The 19754-nt window shown below is 43.3% G+C and overlaps 1 protein-coding gene across 2 annotated transcripts in view; it reads right to left on the bottom strand.

Annotated features, from left to right (window-relative positions):
• Window positions 1–19754, bottom strand: part of wdr17 (WD repeat domain 17) — a 391349-nt gene that overhangs the window by 325350 nt on the left and 46245 nt on the right. For both annotated transcript variants that reach the window (XM_060924889.1, XM_060924890.1), the window contains 2 exons: window positions 16224–16388; window positions 7198–7400 (listed from right to left, as the gene is read on the bottom strand). In XM_060924889.1, the coding sequence (XP_060780872.1) occupies window positions 7198–7400; window positions 16224–16388 (368 nt within the window). The remainder of the gene's footprint in view (window positions 1–7197; window positions 7401–16223; window positions 16389–19754) is intronic.

The following is a 19754-nucleotide window of genomic DNA, read 5'->3' as shown; positions in this document are numbered from 1 at the left end:
TCAACATTCAAACCCATTACTCAACATATAAGTCTCTAATCACGGGTACATTACATTGCAGCCAACTCTTTGTACCCCTATTCAATTCCCCAAGTGCATGAAACTGTCGCTGTATCACTTTTCAAGATTTCTTCTCTGTTTTCACATTAACAGTCTATAAACATCACACATTCACCATGGTCTCCAATAACAGCTTAGGGTTACTCCATTTGTCCTGCTGCTGTAGCTGGGCTGACCCAGGATATCATAAGTGAACTTCAACGGCTGGCATCTTTCTCTTTTTGGATAATCCCTCACAGTAACGGTCTCCTCCATGTTCTCCTCTACAGATTCATCCTCATCATTATTCCTTGCAGGCAAATCCTCCTCATTGTCTCCCACAGGTTCACTCCCATGCTCTCCCTCCTCAGGTTGCTCCAACTGAGCCTCCATTTCAAGCTCAGCCTGCTCATCGGCAGCAAGGTCCTCCTGCTCCACGAGTTGGGTTGGGGAGCACAACTCTCTTCCTGTGTAAGGATAAAACTCTGGTGCAGCAGGGTTAAGAGTGGGCTCAGTGTAATGTTCGGCTAGCCCTGCTGTGTAGCCTGTGTCAAAATCCTCATCAGAGTCATACTCGCTGCCACTTTGGTAGACTGACTGATGGGACTGCAAGTGAGGCCTGCCTTTGTGATGAGTTTTTTCAGGTTTATATCGCTGCTTTATGAGTGAGCTTTGAGTGGTCACAGGTAGGTAATCACAGGGTAACAGTAAGTTTCTGTGTAGTACTTTGACCCTGCCTTTACCACTCTCAGGTTTCACTTCAAATGCTGGGCTATCTGGCCCTTTACGGCCTACCACAACATATAGCTCATCCTCCCAGTAGGGACAGATCTTGCCCGGGCCCCCTCTCTCACTCATATTTCTTACCAGAACTCGACTGCCTTGGTTTAGGTCTGCCCCATAAAGTTTTCTATCATATTGTGTTTTACCTCTCATTGCAGATTTCTCAGCTGACCTAGATGCAATCTGGTATGCTTCTGTCATCCGTTCCCTCCACTTGTCTACAAAATCTTGGTAGGAGCCCTGCTGGTCTACCACTTGGGTGCAGAACAGCAAATCCACAGGCAGCCTAGGATGCCTGCCAAACAGCAAGTAGAAAGGAGAGAATCCAGTGGCATCATTGACAGTACAATTATAAGCATGCAGAACATTAAGGAGATGGCTTTTCCAATCGGCTTTCTGCTCCTCAGTGAGGGTCCTGAGCATGGAGAGTAAAGTCCTGTTAAACCTTTCCAGCTGTCCATTCCCCTGAGGGTGGTACGGTGTAGTGTGGGAGCCTTTAACACTGCAATGCTCTTTCAGGCACTGCAGGAGGTGGCTCTCAAACTCCCGTCCCATATCATGGTGGATCCTTTTTGGAAAGCCGAACTTTAGAGCAAACTCATTGAAGAGCTTGTCTGCTACTGTCTTTGCTGATTTATTAGTTGAGGCATAGGCTTGGGCAAAATGAGTATAATGGTCCATTACTACCAAGTTATACTCGTAACCTCCCTTACACTTTTCTAAGTGAAGAAAGTCAACTGAGACTAACTCAAAGGGTCGAGTGGTTTTGATACTTAACATCGGTGCCCGAGCTGGTCTCTTAGGTTTCTGTTTCTTTAGGCACTCACATTCTCTGATTACGAAATGCTCAACATCTCGCTGCATCTTGGGCCAATAAAAATGATCTCTAATCAAACTAAGTGTTCATTCTGCACCCAGATGACCCATTTCTTGATGTAACTCTCTGAAAACGAGTGGCTGGTAAACCTTCGGAAGCACAAGTTGACACCTAGTGCTTGTTTTGTGATGCAATATGCCATCTGCCTCAATGTGTAGCTTATTCCATTCTCAACAATGCCTTGACTTCTGTACTTTCTGACTGACAGACTTTCTCACCTGGTTGACTATTCTTTACTTTCCAGCTCAAAACCTTTCCTACAACTGGATCCTTCAACTGTTCTTCTCTGATTTTCTCCCTAGGAATAGGCTACACTGAGTTCAAGAGCCTGTCTGATTCTGCCTGACTCTCCAAAACACTGAAAGACATACAGCTAAGAAGAGGAATGGGCTCATCTTTCTGGGCATGGATGGCTTGACATGTGGCACCGATTGTGTCATGTGACATAGACCTCTCTATGTCTAAAGACATTCGGGATAGCCCATCAGCATCTCCATTGGCTTTACCTGGCCGATACTTGATTGTAAAATTAAAATCAGCCATCTCTGAACTGTTGCGTTAAGTCTGGCAGTGGTAAGAATGTACATAAGAGGATTATTAGCTGTATAAACTGTAAATTATGGTGCATGATACAGATAATCCCTAAAGTATTTGCAAATGGCCCACTTTAATGCTAAGAATTCGAGTTTACCTGAGTGATAATGGTAATTTTTCTTGGCTGGGCTCAGAGTTCTGGATCCAAAGACAATAACTCAGAATTTGCCATCTTGATGCTGGTTCCGAGGTTGGCTCCGAGGCTTTCCAGTGATGCATCGCAGTGCAGGATAAACTCCTGGTTGAAATTAGGATAGCCTAACACTGGATGATGGGACAAGCAGTCTACTAGATAGGACAATATCTGGTGGTGTTTGTCTATCCATGTGATCAGAGGGTTACCTGGGAGATGACCTACTTTTCCTTTCTGTGTCCTTTTCTTTACAGATTTTGACCAAGTCGGTGTGGGATTGCTAGTTGGTGGTTTACACAGTAAATCATAAAGTGGCTTGGCAATACATGAGAAATTCTTTATGTAAGACCTGTAGTAGGTGAGAAAACCCAGGATTTGCCAGAGCTCTTCTACTGTGGATGGGCATCTTTCCTTGAGGGCCTACACAGGGGTTACCTCTGCTGGATCCATGGAATATCCATCTTTGGAGATGATCCTACCAAAGAATCTCACTTTATCTATAAATAACTCACACTTCACGGGTGTAAGTTTGATGCCATGCTGTTGGTATCTTTTCAGCACTGTCTGGACATGCTGGACATGATCAGTAAAAGATTTGCTGTGTACCAAATTATCATCCAGGTATGGCTGACAGATATCATCCCTCAGGCCCCACAGACACTGCTCCATACTCTGTTGAAACTCAGCAGGGGCTGAGCTTAAACCAAAGGGAATCCTCACCCATTCAAATAAGCCGCAGGGTGTTATGAAGGTGGTGAGAGGGCGGCTCTCTTTGTCAAGTAAACCCTGGTGATAAGCTTTCCCCTGATCCAAGACTGAAAACCAGGAGCTGCCACTCAGGCTGTCAAGCATGTCTTGAATCCTGGGTGTGGGGTGCCTGTCCAGGACTGATTTCAGATTGAGTTCACATTAGTCACAGCATAACCTCAGGCTGCCATCTTTTTTTCTGCCACACACTATGGGGGAGGAATACAGAGACCTAGACTGGGTTACCCACCCTCTGTTGAGCAGGTCCTGTAAGTATTCTTTCACCTCCTTGTGCAGATGTTTAGAGACAAAGAGGCAAGTTTTTTGTACTGAGGTGTTGTCTTTGAGTGTAATATGCATTTTGAGTGAGGGGATACACCCTACATCACTATCTTTAGCAAAAGCATTACACTCCTCCCTCAGCATTTTTCTCACTACAGCCTGCTCTTCAGTGAAGAGGTGACCAAGCTCTATGGGGGGATCCCATAATTCCTTGTTTTCCCTTGCAGCATCCTCACTCTGCAGGTTTGTTTCACTTTTGCTCTGTTGTGAGGTATTGATACTGTTTATATAGGTTGGATTAAGGTCTCTATTCACTGGCTGTACTGCAGCAGGATAGATCGCTTTGACTGTAGCAATATGTCCCAGGCAACAGTGGAGGTCAAGGGCCATATCATGTTTTGTGAGGTTTGATACAGGAACTGGTATGCGACAGGCGCTACCTCGTTTCACTGTAGTGAGAGCTTCATCAATGTGCAAACCTTCTGGCCAATATGATTTGTTGGCAGGGCTGAATAACATGACAGTCTCTCTCTCAGTTTAGCCAACACACAAGTGACAGTTGATCATAACTGTTTGCCCTGGAGGTATTATTATTCTTTTCCTGCCTGTTCTAATCACTGCCCTATCAAAGTCTGTGTAGTCTGCTGTAATAAGCTGAATAAGGGTGCTAGCTGTGTTGGGGTCAACTTTTAAAGCTGCACTGATCACTTCAGACATGTGGCCCCTTTGCTGAACCTCACCCTCTGAGTGCCCTTTGGTCAGTTCTTCAATCACATTATACCCTACAATTGAATCCTCAGCTATGGTACATTAGGGTCATCTGACACTAAGATAGGGACCTGTAACCATGGACTGGGGCCTGCTGAACTATCTAGCTTGAATTCAACAGCTATCCAGCCTGTGAATGGGATGGCTATTTGGTTGGCTCCCTTCCCAGTCAAAGTATTCTGCTCTAGGAGCTTTTCCAGGCCTCTCACACTAGTGTGTGGGAAGTACCTACATCTCCAAGATTCATTATTTATACTGGCCTGGGCTCTGGTGTCCCACAAGGCTAAGACAGGTATGTTATCTAGGTTACACTGCACCATGCATCTTTTGCCAATTAGACTGACCAGTTTTCTGTGCTGCTGTGGAGGGAGATAGTTTACAGTATTAACTTCAAAACAGGCAAACCTGACTTTACCTTTTTGTGACGTACTCTCCTCTAACTGGCTAATGGCTCTACACAATGGTTGATGCTCTTCCCAGTGCCTTTTTTTGACAGATTTTTGAGCAGTAGTGGGCAGTGTTACAGTTTTTACATTTTTTCAGTCTTTGCTCTGTGTCTTCTTTTTTGCCACAGCCTTGGCAGTGTTTGGGAGTGGGTGGTTGGGACACAGAGATAGGAGTCACCGGTGGTCCCGAGACAGTGACCCTTTCCTCCCGTTTCCCTGACGACTCTGCTGTAGGAATCTGCATCTTTGGGCAACATGTCCCTCCTGACCACACTTAAAGCAATGCTCACAGGTATCACCTACTCCCTCCTCCTGACATGGTCTGCAGCCTCTCCTCCTTACTCCTCGGTCAGTACTTTGTCCTTTTGGTCTGTTATTATTTTACATGGATCCTTGAAACATCTTTTTCATCTCCACCATTTCTGTTTTCAGTTCCACAACCATGGCATTGAGAGTCTACTATGGACTTGGCTTTGTTTTTTGTGGGTTTTGTGTGGCTCTGATCAGTAGATACAGGTGGGGTTACAGTCTTTTGGTTACATGGGGCCTGCTCTTCGATATCATCTTTAGGGCTGTACGGTAACTCATTGACTCTGGGTTGCTTTGGGGCTGTAGTCTTTAAGTTTCTGCTGTCTCTCTTGCTCCAAATTGGCTGCTTCATTAATTCGTTCAATCAGCATTTCATCAGTGACTGTGACATCATCAAGGTAAGGTTTGATTTGGAACTTAATGCTCTCGCTTAAGAGCCCTGTCCCAACTGACCTGAGGAATTTCTTCCTGACCAACTCTGGGTTATACTGCTGCCCAGCATCTTGTTCCCTGGATGTGACAAGCAACCTATCCTTCAGCTCAATGGCTCTGAATAAAAAGGCCTGGGCAGACTCTCTTGGGTCTTGGGAGATAGTGATCAGTTTCTGATAGAGATCTAAACTATCTTCTTCTTGATAATGTCCCTTCAAGATAGTTTTCAAGTTTGGGAGAGTCAAGTCACATTTGATTTCTAACAAGTCATGCAGCTTCAGTCCTGGGCTAATAGCTTGAATGACAGCATCAATGATTTCAGATTCTGGATACCCTTCACGAAGCCCAGACTCAATCTGGTGCATGAGGTTTGTATATATGAGAGTTTATTTCGCTGGGCCCCTTCACCCACCTGGCCACTTATGCAAGATTCTCTTCATATGGTGACTTCAGGGACTTTGCATTGGATGAAGGGATGCCTGGGAGCCTCAGAGGGAGGGTCAGAGATCTTAAGCTTTTCACTGGAGACTTTTATTTCTTTAACAGGAGCTTCTTGAGCCTCTCTCTGTTCCTGACTAAAAATGGGCTCCAACGCAGGGATGTCTGTATCAGTTCTCTCTCCTAGACTGCCAATGAAAGATAGCAGGTTCAGGATGTACTGCTTCACTGCCTCTTTCTCTTTAACGTGCTCCACCTCATCGAGCTCCCATTCCACCAACCTGATGAGAGCTCGTTTGCTTTTTTGAGCAGCTTCTTCTTTGTCGTCCTTTACAACACTGAGGAACTCACAAACCTCTAACAGCTGGTCGTGCTGGAGACAAGCCAGCGCTTCACTTGCGCTCTCCTGAAGTTCATCCAGCTCCATTTTGTCTGCGACACTCTCTGTGGCTTGCTTTGCTCAGTTTCAGGGTTTGACTGGCTGGGGATGGTCCCACACTCTCTCTGCTTGACACTAGCAGACCTTCCCCATACAAGCCACCAAAGTATGTTGCCCTTTAGACACAGAGGAAAAAAGACAACATCTGCAAAATATGGTACTGGTGTTGCTCTTTACTGTGTTTTCACAGAGGCAGGAGCTTGCAATTATGAATAGGAAATGCAAGATCACCACTCTACAGTCCGAGCAATAATCAGAAACAGTGATATTACTACCACCTGCTGGCTAACATGCACAACTACACTACACCACAGTTACAGCTACGAGTAAACTCATGAAACACTGGAAAATAATAAAGTAAAAATAAAAATAAAAAAAAAATATTGCTGAACTTGAACTTAACTGGAATGCTTGAAAATTAAACAGACCTCTATTTATAAGAAGGAAAGAACAACTTTATTCATCACACACTTGTGAAATTCCTCTCTGCATTTAACCCATCTGAAGCAGTGAACACACACATGCACACACACGTGAGCAATGAGCACACACACATACCCAGAGCAGTGGGCAGCCATGCTAACAGTGCCCAGGGAGCAGTTGGGAGTTAGCTGCCTTGCTCAAGGGCACTTCAGCCCAAGGCCACTCCATGTTATTCTAACCTGCATGTCTTTGGACTGTGGGGGAGACCGGAGCACCCGGAGGAAACCCACGCAGACACGGGGAGAACATGCGAACTCCACACAGAAAGGCCCCCGCCGGCCACTGGGCTCGAACCCAGAACCTTCTTGCTGTGAGACGACAGTGCTAACCACTTACACCACCGTGCCACCCACACCCCACATAAGAACTAAAACTGTCGGCAGTACTGCAGATGTTTAATGAGTGACCTCCACATTGCGTGCGGTACCGTAGACATCAGCTCCATGGTCATAGACGGTGTCCAGGCAGGTCCCATCCCTGGTGTCCCACACACGGATGGTGTAGTCCCAACTGCCCGAGGTGAGCAGGTACGGTACCTCTGAGTTCCACATCAGACCACGTACTGGAGCTGTGTGTCCACTCAGCACGTTAATGCAGGCGTCTTGAGTGTAGTCCCAAATACGTACCGTCCTGCAATACACACACACACACACACAATGCTCTCTTCATATGCTTGATTGGTCAGAAAATGTATTTTCTAGAACATAATACAGTTACAAATCTCAGGTTTCATTCTAATACACTATGTAGATGTTGTTGGATGAGTAACAGCTCATTCACAGGGAACTTCACAGCAGAAGCTCCACATAAACATGTTTAATCACTGATTGTTGAAGTTTTCTGTGAGGAGATTTTTATTTTAGATTTATGGAAGGAGTTTCAAGTGTTCGAGCTTTGTAACTTTCACAGGTCGAAGAAAAAGAACTTTATTGTCATTGTACCAACACAATGGAAATGCAAAAGGTGTCATCCTGAAATCAAATTGTGTCTGTTATGGTATGTACGTCAGTACATCTGCTGTTTTATGCAGTTATCTAATCAGCCAATCCCTTGACAACGAAAAAAAAAAAATTGTGATCTCAAAGTGTGACTTTCTTTCACTGTGGCATGTGTGTTGGCTTGAGCCAGATGGACTGGTTTGAGTATTTCAGAAACTGCTGATCTCCTGGAGCTTTCACACACAACAGTCTTGATAGTTTACAGAGAATGGTGCAAAAAACCAAAAACAGCATTGAGTTGAGTGAGCGACAGTTCTGTGGGTGGAAACAAACACCTTGCTGATAAGAGAGGTCAGAGGAAAATGGACAGATTTGAGGTGGTTCGAGATTTTTTGCCAGGAAGGCTATAGTAACTCATATAATCACTCTTTACAACCGTGGTGAGCAGAAAAGCATCTCAGCAGAAAAGCAACAGCAGAAGAACACACTGGATTCCACTTCTGCAGCCAAGAACAGGGATCTGAGAATCAATGACAAGTTCCTATTAAAGTGGCCAGTGAGTGTAGACAAAAAGAAAGGAACTTTAAATAATAATCTCATTATCTGTAGCCGCTTTATCCTGTTCTACAGGGTCGCAGGCAAGCTGGAGCCTATCCCAGCTGACTACGGGCGAAAGGTGGGGTACACCCTGGACAAGTCGCCAGGTCATCACAGGGCTGACACATAGACACAGACAACCATTCACACTCACATTCACACCTACGCTCAATTTAGAGTCACCAGTTAACCTAACCTGCATGTCTTTGGACTGTGGGGGAAACCGGAGCACCCGGAGGAAACCCACGCGGACACGGGGAGAACATGCAAACTCCGCACAGAAAGGCCCTCGCCGGCCACGGGGCTCGAACCCAGACCTTCTTGCTGTGTGGCGACAGCACTAACCACTACACCACTGTGCCGCCCATAAATAATAATAAAAACTTCAAATAATAAAAGTTGAAGTAGCGAGGGTGAGGAGTGTATACATTCGAAGTTGAGTAAGTGATTGATAATAGATAAGTGAGATAAATAATATAAATATTGCACAGCATAGTTAAACAGTATGATATATGAAGATATTGCACAGGTTTTGAGTGTGATAAATAAATATTACACATGATACATGTTGGTAATCTGGAACAGTGGGGTCTTGTCAGACTTAGTTGTTTAAAGGAGAACTGAAGGCAATTTTTTATTATAAAAATTCTATTTATCTCATTTTATTAAATATAGGAATGCACTTTTGACAGCTATTTTGTCGCTGCTATAGCAAGTTATGAGTATTTGAAATCTCTGTAATATATCAGTCCATATGTCAAAGCGATGGCCGTACACAAGATTCGTCGAGACCTGTGCGAGACATCGTAGGACGGAAGTAAAACGTACAGCAGAAATCAAAGTCACCAACATCTGCCAACGCTATCAAAAGCCGCGTGCGCCGTCTTTCGAATGCTGATGTAATCAATCCGGAAGTTTAGTTTGTTTTGATAGCAATCAGGAAAGTTTGAAAAAAGTAGGCAGTAATCGTCATTTAAACTCGTTTTAGTGTAATATTTCATTTGGAAAACAGTTTTCAAAATGGCGGTGTTGACACCTGGCTGACACTTCTTCACGTTTCGAAGTCTCGCACAAGTCTCGTGAAGATCGCGTGGATAAGCGACGCCTGCCGTGGACCAAACGAACTAAATTCAACACGGCTAAAAAACGAATAGGCCGATGAGTATAATATTTAATTGCAATTAGTTGCCAATACGAGTCACGATATAAGGTTACTAAAACCGAAAATGTAATTGAATAACATGTTAAGAAATAAAGCATGTTTAAAAATGACTTCAGTTCCCCTTTAATAGTTCAACAGTTTTGGAGAAGAAGCTGTTTTTCACTCTATTTACAGTTGCAACCAGAAGTTTACATACAGTTTAGAAAAAGACACAAACTTTTTTTTTTCTCCATGTCTGACAATAAAATTGAGGAAACTTTTCCTGTTTTAGGTAAGTTAGGATCCCCCCTTTTTTAATTTGTAAAATGTCAGAATAATCAGAGAGAGATTTTTTTTTCAAGAATTTTTATTTATTTTCATCAAAGTCAGACGTTTACAGTGGTGCTTGAAAGTTTGTGAACCCTTTAGAATTTTCTATATTTCTGCATAAATATGACCTAAAACATCATCAGATTTTCACACAAGTCCTAAAAGTAGATAAAGAGAACCCAGTTAAACAAATGATACAAAAATATTATACTTGGTCATTTATTTATTGAGGAAAATGATCCAATATTACATATCTGTGAGTGGCAAAAGTATGTGAACCTCTAGGATTAGCAGTTAATTTGAAGGTGAAATTAGAGTCAGGTGTTTTCAATCAATGGGATGACAATCAGGTGTGAGTGGGCGCCCTGTTTTATTTAAAGAACAGGGATCTATCAAAGTCTGATCTTCACAACACATGTTTGTGGAAGTGTATCATGGCACGAACAAAGGAGATTTCTGAGGACCTCAGAAAAAGCGTTGTTGATGCTCATCAGGCTGGAAAAGGTTACAAAACCATCTCTAAAGAGTTTGGACTCCACCAATCCACAGTCAGACAGATTGTGTACAAATGGAGGAAATTCAAGTCTATTGCTACCCTCCCCAGGAGTGGTCGACCAACAAAGATCACTCCAAGAGTAAGGCGTGTAATAGTCGGCGAGGTCACAAAGGACCCCGGGGTAACTTCTAAGCAACTGAAGGCCTCTCTCCCATTGACTAATGTTCATGTTCATGAATCCACCACCAGGAGAACACTGAACAACAATGGTGTGCATGACAGAGTTGCAAGGAGAAAGCCACTGCTCTCCAAAAAGAACATTGCTGCTCATCTGCAGGTTGCTAAAGAGCATGTGGACAAGCCAGAAGGCTATTGGAAAAATGTTTTGTGGACGGAGGAGACCAAAATAGAACTTTTGGTTTAAATGAGAAGCGTTATGTTTGGAGAAAGGAAAACACTGCATTCCAGCATAAGAACCTTATCCCATCTGTGAAACATGGTGGTGGTAGTATCATGGTTTGGGCCTGTTTTGCTGCATCTGGGCCAGGACGGCTTGCCATCATTGATGGAACAATGAATTCTGAATTATACCAGCGAATTCTAAAGGAAAATGTCAGGACATCTCTCCATGAACTGAATCTCAAGAGAAGGTGGGTCATGCAGCAAGACAACGACCCTAAGCACACAAGTCGTTCTACCAAAGAATGGTTAAAGAAGAATAAAGTTAATGTTCTGGAATGGCCAAGTCAAAGTCCTGACCTTAATCCAATGGAAATGTTGTGGAAGGACCTGAAGCGAGCAGTTCATATGAGGAAACCCACCAACATCCCAGAGTTGAAGCTGTTCTGTACGGAGGAACGGGCTAAAATTCCTCCAAGCCGGTGTGCAGGACTGATCAACAGTTACTGCAAACGTTTAGTTGCAGTTATTGCTGCACAAGGGGGTCACACCAGATACTGAAAGCAAAGGTTCACATACTTTTGCCACTCACAGATATGTAATATCGGATCATTTTCCTCAATAAATAAATGACCAAGTATAATATTTTTGTCTCATTTGTTTAACTGGGTTCTCTTTATCTACTTTTAGGACTTGTGTGAAAATCTGATGATGTTTTAGGTCATATTTATGCAGAAATATAGAAAATTCTAAAGGGTTCACAAATTTTCAAGCACCACTGTATATATATTGAAGCAACATCTCAAGATATCAGTCAAAAAGTTAAAGCTTGGGCATGGATGGGTCTTCCAAATGGACGATGACCCCAAGCATTCCTCTAAATTAGTTGCAAAGTGGTTTAAGGACAACAAGGTGAAGGTATTGGAGTGGCCATCACAAAGCCCTGACCTCAATCTTATAGAAAATGTGTGGGTCGCATTGAAAAGGCATGTGCAAGCAAGCTGGCCCACAAATTTGACAACTCCACCAGTTTTATCAGGAGGAATGGGCCAAAGTTCCAGCAAGATACTGTGAGAAACTTGTGGAAGGCGACCCAAAACGCTTGATCCAAGTTAAACAGTTCAAAGGCAGTTCTACCAAATACTAACCAAGTATATGTAAACTTCTGACTTTGATGAAAGTAATTAAAAATTCTCTAGAAAATTCTCTCTCTGATTATTCTCTCTTGCAGTTACCAGAGGACTAGCCCCCCACTGTAACCCTAGCTATGTAATATAGGCGAGAGGCCAAGGGCTACAAAATGGAGATCAGCGCCGCCAAACGTGCCATGAATGGTGCGGGAAGGACTTTTTTTGACTGATTATTCTGACATTTTACAAATTAAAAAAAAAAAATTGGAGATCCTAACTGACCTAAAATAGGAAAAAAGTTTCCTCAATTTTACTGTCAGACATGGAGAAAAAAAGTTTGTCTTTTTTTCTAAACTGTATGTAAACTTCTGGTTGCAACTGTATGTTTATGTGGATGGATCTAAAGCATCTGTCTGATGGGAGGAGCTGAAATAGATGATGTCCGGGGTGTGTGATGTTTTTTGTGATGTTCTTTGCTCTCCTCATACAGTGAGTATTGTGAAGGTGGTCCAGCGAAGTGCCAACAATGTCTTGTGCTGTTTTCACAACACATAACATTACATGGCATTTAGCAGATGCTCTTATCCACAGCGACATACAACGAGTGCAAAAGTCAGGTACAAGAAGTGCTGAATTTCTAGACAACAAAGTCCTAGTGCCAACTGAACAAGGGACAGTAATACCTAGTGTAATATTCAGAGGTGGAAAAACTGGATTGACAAAGTAAAAGTCCTGCTTAGGTTTTCCTTCTGCCTGTGCTCTCAACACAGGTGATTTCACCAATTAGCTCATCAACCTGGCTTAGGGGATGTGGTAATTAGGATCAGCTGGTTCATTGAATTGGCTGGAGCAAAAAGGTGGCAGGGTTTTTACTTTCTGCACCCGGGTTTTTCCACCTCTGGTAATATTCTGTTGAAGGACCAATACTCAAACAGCCAAGGAAACAAACCAACCATACAAAGTACAACTAAATACAGAACTCAGAACAGCTAACCCCAGGCTAGATGGCACACAGCCTGGGTTGGTCAAGACCGAGATGCAGTTGCACAGTGGGCAGGGAAGTCGGGGCTAGATGCAGCCTGAAGAGGTGAGTCTTCAGTCTGTGTTTGAAGGTGGTCAGAGAGTCGGCAGTTCTGACCTCAATGGGAAGGTCATTCCACCAACAGGGAATCAGGACAGACAGCAGTCTTGAGCCGGCAGGGCAGGAGTGGAGAGGAGGAGGGGCCAGGTGACCAGTAGTAGTGGAGTGTAGGGATCTGGCTGGGGTGTAGGTGCGGATCAGACTCTGGAGGTATGCTGGCTCAAACCCCTTGACAGCCTGGTAAGCTAGTACCAATGTCTTAAATTTGATGTGAGCTGCAATAGGTAGCCAGTGCAGGTCAGCAAGCAGAGGGGTGACATGGGAAGAACGAGCGAGGTTGTAGACCAGGCAAGCTGCAGCATTCTGGATGAGCTACAGGGGTCTGATCACAGATGCTGGAAGGCCAGCAAGGAGAGAGTTGCAGTAGTCCAAGCAGGAGAGGATCACTTACATCAGAAGCTAGACCAGAAGCTGGAGGATGGAGGGCTTTTTTTGTCTGTTTTGGTACAGCTGCTGTACCAAGCTGCCATGCAGTTTGTGAGGATGCTCTCCGTGGTGTATCTGTAGAAAGCAGCTTTTCTGACCTCCTTAGCCTCCTCAGATAATAACCCACCACTGCTGCTGTCTTGACACCCCAGGAGAGGTCCTCAGTGATGTTGACACCTAGAAATTTAACACTGCTGGGGGGGGGGGGGGGGGTAATTTATTGATATAAGGTGTTTTGTGGTCAGTGTACTACACTATAGTGTGTCATGTGGTGATGCATTATATGACAATGTCTCATCTCTCATCTCATTATCTGTAGCCGCTTTATCCTGTTCTACAGGGTCGCAGGCAAGCTGGAGCCTATCCCAGCTGACTACGGGCGAAAGGCGGGGTACACCCTGGACAAGTCGCCAGGTCATCACAGGGCTGACACATAGACACAGACAACCATTCACACTCACATTCACACCTACGCTCAATTTAGAGTCACCAGTTAACCTAACCTGCATGTCTTTGGACTGTGGGGGAAACCGGAGCACCCGGAGGAAACCCACGCGGACACGGGGAGAACATGCAAACTCCGCACAGAAAGGCCCTCGCCGGCCACGGGGCTCAAACCCGGATCTTCTTGCTGTGAGGCGACAGTGCTAACCACTACACCACGTGCCGCCTATATGACAATGTAACTTTCATAAATATTACCATATATCAGTTGTAATTATGTTCTACACATTTACCGACAACTCTAACTATATCCTTTTCTTTAAGAGATTTCATTTACAACATGTCTCTGACAGCTCAAAATGCATCTCCGAGCATTTAAAAACTGCAGAGGCCCTTGGAGCCCTGGCCTGACTGGGTTGATACTCCCCTTCCCATTTTCCTGGATCCAACCCTGGACTGTAGGACTCTCTCCACCTCCTCGGAGTTGATATGAACTGGACTGTGTGTGATCTTCCTGGACATCTTAAATCCACAATTATTTCCTTGGTCTTTTGGGTGTTTAAGTCCAGGTTGTTGTCAGTGCACCACACTGACACGTCCTGAACCTCCTCCCGTATGCAGCCTCATCGCTCATCTGTGACCAGTCTGATTTTGAGGTAAAGCTGTAAACTAAGTTTTCTGAAACGTTCAGGACAGATGAGTTTACGCTTTGTGGTTTCTCTGGAACATGACAGACTACGTTCCCGAATAATAAATGTAGCTACAAACTGATAAAAACTACAATGAATTAATAAAAATAAATGTAAACCTCGTCAAACTGCTCTGGTACAAGAGGAATAAATCATTTTGGGACACTGTATTATAGAAAAGTAATCAACTTTGATGTAGGAACAGTAATTTTACACAGTCAATCACAGTGAAAGTAAATAAAGGTGTACTTGTATACACTACCGTTCAAAAGTTTGGGGTCACCCAGACAATTTTGTGTCTTCCATGAAAAGTCACACTTTTATTTCCCACCATAAGTTGTAAAATGAATAGAAAATATAGTCGAGACATTTTTCTGGCCATTTTGAGCATTTAATCGACCCCACAAATGTGATGCTCCAGAAACTCAATCTGCTCAAAGGAAGGTCAGTTTTGAGCAATTCCAGCGTTATGGATGTGACACTTGAACTCAAAATGGCAACAAATGACCCAGTGCATGTTTTATCGTCTCCCAGTATTTAAACAGGTGTTGCATATTTTAAGGCTGTACCATACTGGAGAAGTGATAGAACAAGAACAATTCCCATAGTACATCTAGGGCATGCCAGAAAACGCCAATAAAAGATGCGTTATGGATGTAACAGAAAAAGTATCACTTTTCTTGGGTGACTGTACATTTTTGTCAAACTCTGTGAAATTGTAAACCTAATGTCGAAATGGAGATATCCATTTAATAGAGGGGTCCAAGGTGAATATTAAAAAATCTTTGTTTAAAATATTTTGTATTTCATGCAGAGTTTCGGAAGGAAAAGTCAGCGTTATGGATGCGACGAAATTCCGTTATGGATGTGACGCGTCTGAAATAGACATGGCATATATTTAGAAAATCAGCAATTTAACCACCATAACCCTTTGAAAAACTCTCTAAATATCAGCTAAAACTATCAAAGTTCTTAAATAATATTTAGGATGGCTATTGTTTTGCTGTTTTGTGGATTTTAGCATACATTTCTGTGGCTTGTGGCAATAATACAGAATTGTACATGATCAAAGTTGATTTTAGCTTGGGTTTTACATTATAAGAAAGAAAGACTGACAGTGACATATTAGGTTGGTTACAAATTGGTTCAACTTATTCACATCTGTAAACTACAGGCGTAGGTGATATCTCTGGGAGTGGTTTTGATGTATTACATGCTGCTTTATTTTTGCATGGTGAGGTTGACATTTACATGGAATTGCCCTTTAATAGCTTCTCTAAAGAGCTAAACTGTTTTCAGCTGTGCTAACATGATTGTACAAGGGTTTTCTAATCATCCATTAGCCTTCTGAGGCAATGAGCAAACACATTGTACCATTAGAACACTGGAGTGAGAGTTGCTGGAAATGGGCCTCTATACACCTATGGAGATATTGCACCAAAAACCAGACATTTGCAGCTAGAATAGTCATTTAGCACATTAGCAATGTATAGAGTGGATTTCTGATTAGTTTAAAGTGGTCTTCATTGAAAAGAACAGTGCTTTTCTTTCAAAAATAAGGACATTTCAAAGTGACCCCAAACTTTTGAACGGTAGTGTATATTTAAGTTCAACATAACAAAAACTACATACAGTCACACAAACTGCTGTACAAAATGCTTTATATGCTTTCTCTGCAACTTAATATAAAATGTGCCAGTGTAATTATAACGGACGAGTTACCCGTCGTCTGAGCCGCTGCACAGGATTCCCTCTCGGAGAGGAGACCAGCGCACGTGGAACACTTTGGCTGTATGTCCAGTGAACACCTTCAGAGGCTGATCCGAGCTCGTGGCCAAGTAGTACACTCTTACGTTTTTATCCTCACATCCAGTCGCAATCATGTCTCTGAGATAGATGAAGAACAGGATGAGATAAGAACTCGGTTCAAACCGGGTATTAACATCGGATTTGGGTGATCTGATCACAAGTGGGCAGTGTTAAGGAGTGAGCGAAGTCTAATGTGTTTTATTCTATCTACATTCACTGGATATGAGCAATTGTACGCTCTGATTGGCCACTCTACTACTAGGATATCAGTGCATATACTGTGAGTAGAGAAAACAAAATGGCGGAGCACATCAAGTCAGATGTATCACTTTGTTATCAAGTACTTAAAAGAAACAGAAGTAGCTAAAAGAATATAGTTCTCTCTCCCCCCCCCTCATCTCCTGTTCCACACTCCAGCCCAGTCGGTGGCGCTAATGCACCTTTAAGTTGGTTTGCCAACCACCCAAAAAACCTTAAAGAAGAAGAAAATGGCGGAGCGCGTTGCTGAACCAACCGAGGACGAAATAAAAACTCTACTCGAAAACAAAACACCAAAAAATACAAAAAAGCAACAAAATATGGAATAAAAGTATTTGATGGTAAGAACATATCTTTTTTATATTTCAAGAATTATTATCGCATTTTTCACAAACTACTCCTGTCATTTCACCGGTTTGTTTACATTCTAAGCGGATATGATTTTGTCGGACGTTTTGGATAAAGTTTTTATTTATCGAATTTGCAAAAAATAAAAATAAAAAAAGCTCGGTTTCTCAAAAGCCAGTGAATGTGGATAGAATAAAATAGTTATTCCACTCAGTCTCGTCGTACATGGATTATAGACAACTCGGTGCTACGCGCCTCGTCAGCTATCAGCTCATGTACCGTACGACTCGATTTCGTAGAATAACTGTTAATTGGAGTAGCATTAGGACCTGGAGGTAATCTGGAGTTAACGACATCATACATCACAAAAATCCAACCTCAAGTGGTCCAAGCAGGCACATGATATTGATAACGATCAAAAATATCACGAGTAAAAAGAAAAGCAATCTGATCAACTGCATACATATCAACCTATACGGATTGTCCGGAAATTATACGGATTTGAGCTCATTTCAAGGGCGTACGGGCGTTTAAACAAAGTCTTACGGATTTTCAGTATTTTCTGACCTAAATTTATTTTGTGTACCTTACTTGAACATCGTCAGCTGATCGTCGCAAAAACATACAAAAGCTCGATTTATAGACAAAGAACAGCATGTATGCAGGGGCAGATAACCCAGACTATGTGAAACCGGATGTTTATTCCTCAAGCCTCGTGCAGTATCGCGACTGCGAGACTTCGCTCGTTCCGGTCATGCGCACGATCTGCATTTAAACGCGCCAAATTGTCATTGTTCGAACGATTTTCTCATTGTGCAGAGCAACATTGTTTACACCTGAGAGATTTTGAATAGCGTCTGCTGAGTGAAAGAATGGGAACACCGAGAAAGAAAATGAGATACGGCGGGCGGTATCTTCCTGAATGGAAGGAGACATTTAATGGTGTCATTGTTCAGGCGAAAAATGAGGAGTACGCGCACTGCACAGTTTGGGTGCGAGATATAAAAGTTGCGGCGTCTGGAGTTTACGACGTGAGGTCCAAACTACATCAGCGAAATTTGCACCAGAAACAGAATCAGCCGCAAATGACGATGTTTGCAAAGCCTAAAACCGATGATCAACCAACAAGTGTAATAAGAGCAGAAGTTACGATCTGTAATTTTATTGCTCAGCACAATTTGCCGCTAGCCGTTGCGGACCACCTGACAGAACTGTTGCCGCGAATTTGTACGGACAGTACGATTGCGAAATCTATCAGCTGTAGGCGCACCAAAACAACGCAAATAATCAAAAAGAGCTTGGCCCCCGAAGCTACACTACCGATCATCCAGCACTGCCGGACGTCGCCATTTTCCTTGATGATCGACGAATCCAATGACAAAAAGACGGACAAGCGACTGGCCGTTTTGGTGCGGATCTTCGACATAAACAGAGGGGCGAAGTCAAGAATCATAGACATGCCCGTGTGCAATATCGGCACGGGCGAGGCGATTTTCGACATGCTGGACGAAGTTCTCAGGCAAGTTATATTTACTTATTTATTTATTAAGTTTGGTGCAATTCGAAGGCTATTGAGGTTTTTCACCCACGTGACCAAGTCATGTGATGCTGCCATTTTGGATGTCACGGCTCGAATCAGTTTGAATGCGAGGAAGGCGACAAACGAAAAACATAAAAGAAAAAGGAGCGAGATGCAGAAAACACCTTCACTATCCAGCGACGTAGGGCATTTACAGGGCGAGCAGAGGGAGAGGTATTTGCAAAAATTGAGGTTAGCAGGCTTAGAGAACGACGTTTACCTGCTTCCACCAGGATTGTTCACTGACGTTCTGAAGTACACCAAGCCCTCGTCTTTACCTGACTTCGGCCCACATGATCTGTATACCTATGTCGTTAAAAACCCATCGCCATACACAGGTATTGATCTGAAAGCGTATAAGAGTTTGGATGCCTACAAATATTTTGTGTCAGGCTGGGTAACATGCCTACATCAGCGGGTCGTCCCTGGAGCCGGTGGTCGCCGTCTTATTACAGCTAAGGTTTGTTCACATTTTCATTTACTTTCGGTCCTCAGGATAAACAAAATGTTATTAAATGTCATTGAAATAACTTCTTAGTCTGTTGAGACATGGCCCGTTATAAATTTGCTGTTACCAGGCAATGACCAAGAACTGTATTATTAGGGTCGGTGTCTGTGTTGTAGCAGTGCACTAGCAGCTAGCTGTTAGCACTAGCTAATGTCAACAACATCATAGCTGGTATGTTACTGTAGCAATGTTTACGTTCAGTCATTTGGATGACTGTTAAAACCTTTCAGTCTCAAGTTTTTCCTTTACTGGATTTACTAGTTTACTGTAATTATGATCCGGCAGCTATTTACACCGGATCCAGTGTAAATAGCTGCCGGAGCGCGCTCCGGAACCTCGGCCGGAGCACTCCGGGAGCAAGCCGGAGCGCGCTGCTTAATTTGAGGGGGAGCAAGCCGGAGCGCGCTCCGGCAGCTATTTACACTGGATCCGGTGTAAATAGCTGCCGGATCATAATTACAGTAAACTAGTAAATACAGTAAAGGAAAAACTTGAGACTGAAAGGTTTTAACAGTCATCCAAATGACTGAACGTAAACATTGCTACAGTAACATACTAGCTACTATGTTGTTGACATTAGCTAGCTTGACCTTCAAAATGGCGGACACCGGGGCGTCACGTGACCCTGTGACGTCAGGTGAAATACCTCAATAAGGATTTTATGGTGATTTTATGGATTTCTTCCTCTGATACTACAGGTGGACGCCCAAAGGGGTTGACATGTATGCAACTGTCCATTTGAGATCAGATC

Source organism: Neoarius graeffei, chromosome 7, assembly GCF_027579695.1.
Source record: "Neoarius graeffei isolate fNeoGra1 chromosome 7, fNeoGra1.pri, whole genome shotgun sequence".
In the NCBI taxonomy this organism is placed as follows: Eukaryota; Metazoa; Chordata; class Actinopteri; order Siluriformes; family Ariidae; genus Neoarius; species Neoarius graeffei.
Note: the sequence above shows the minus strand (reverse complement) of the source record. Positions and strands in the feature narration are given on the sequence as shown.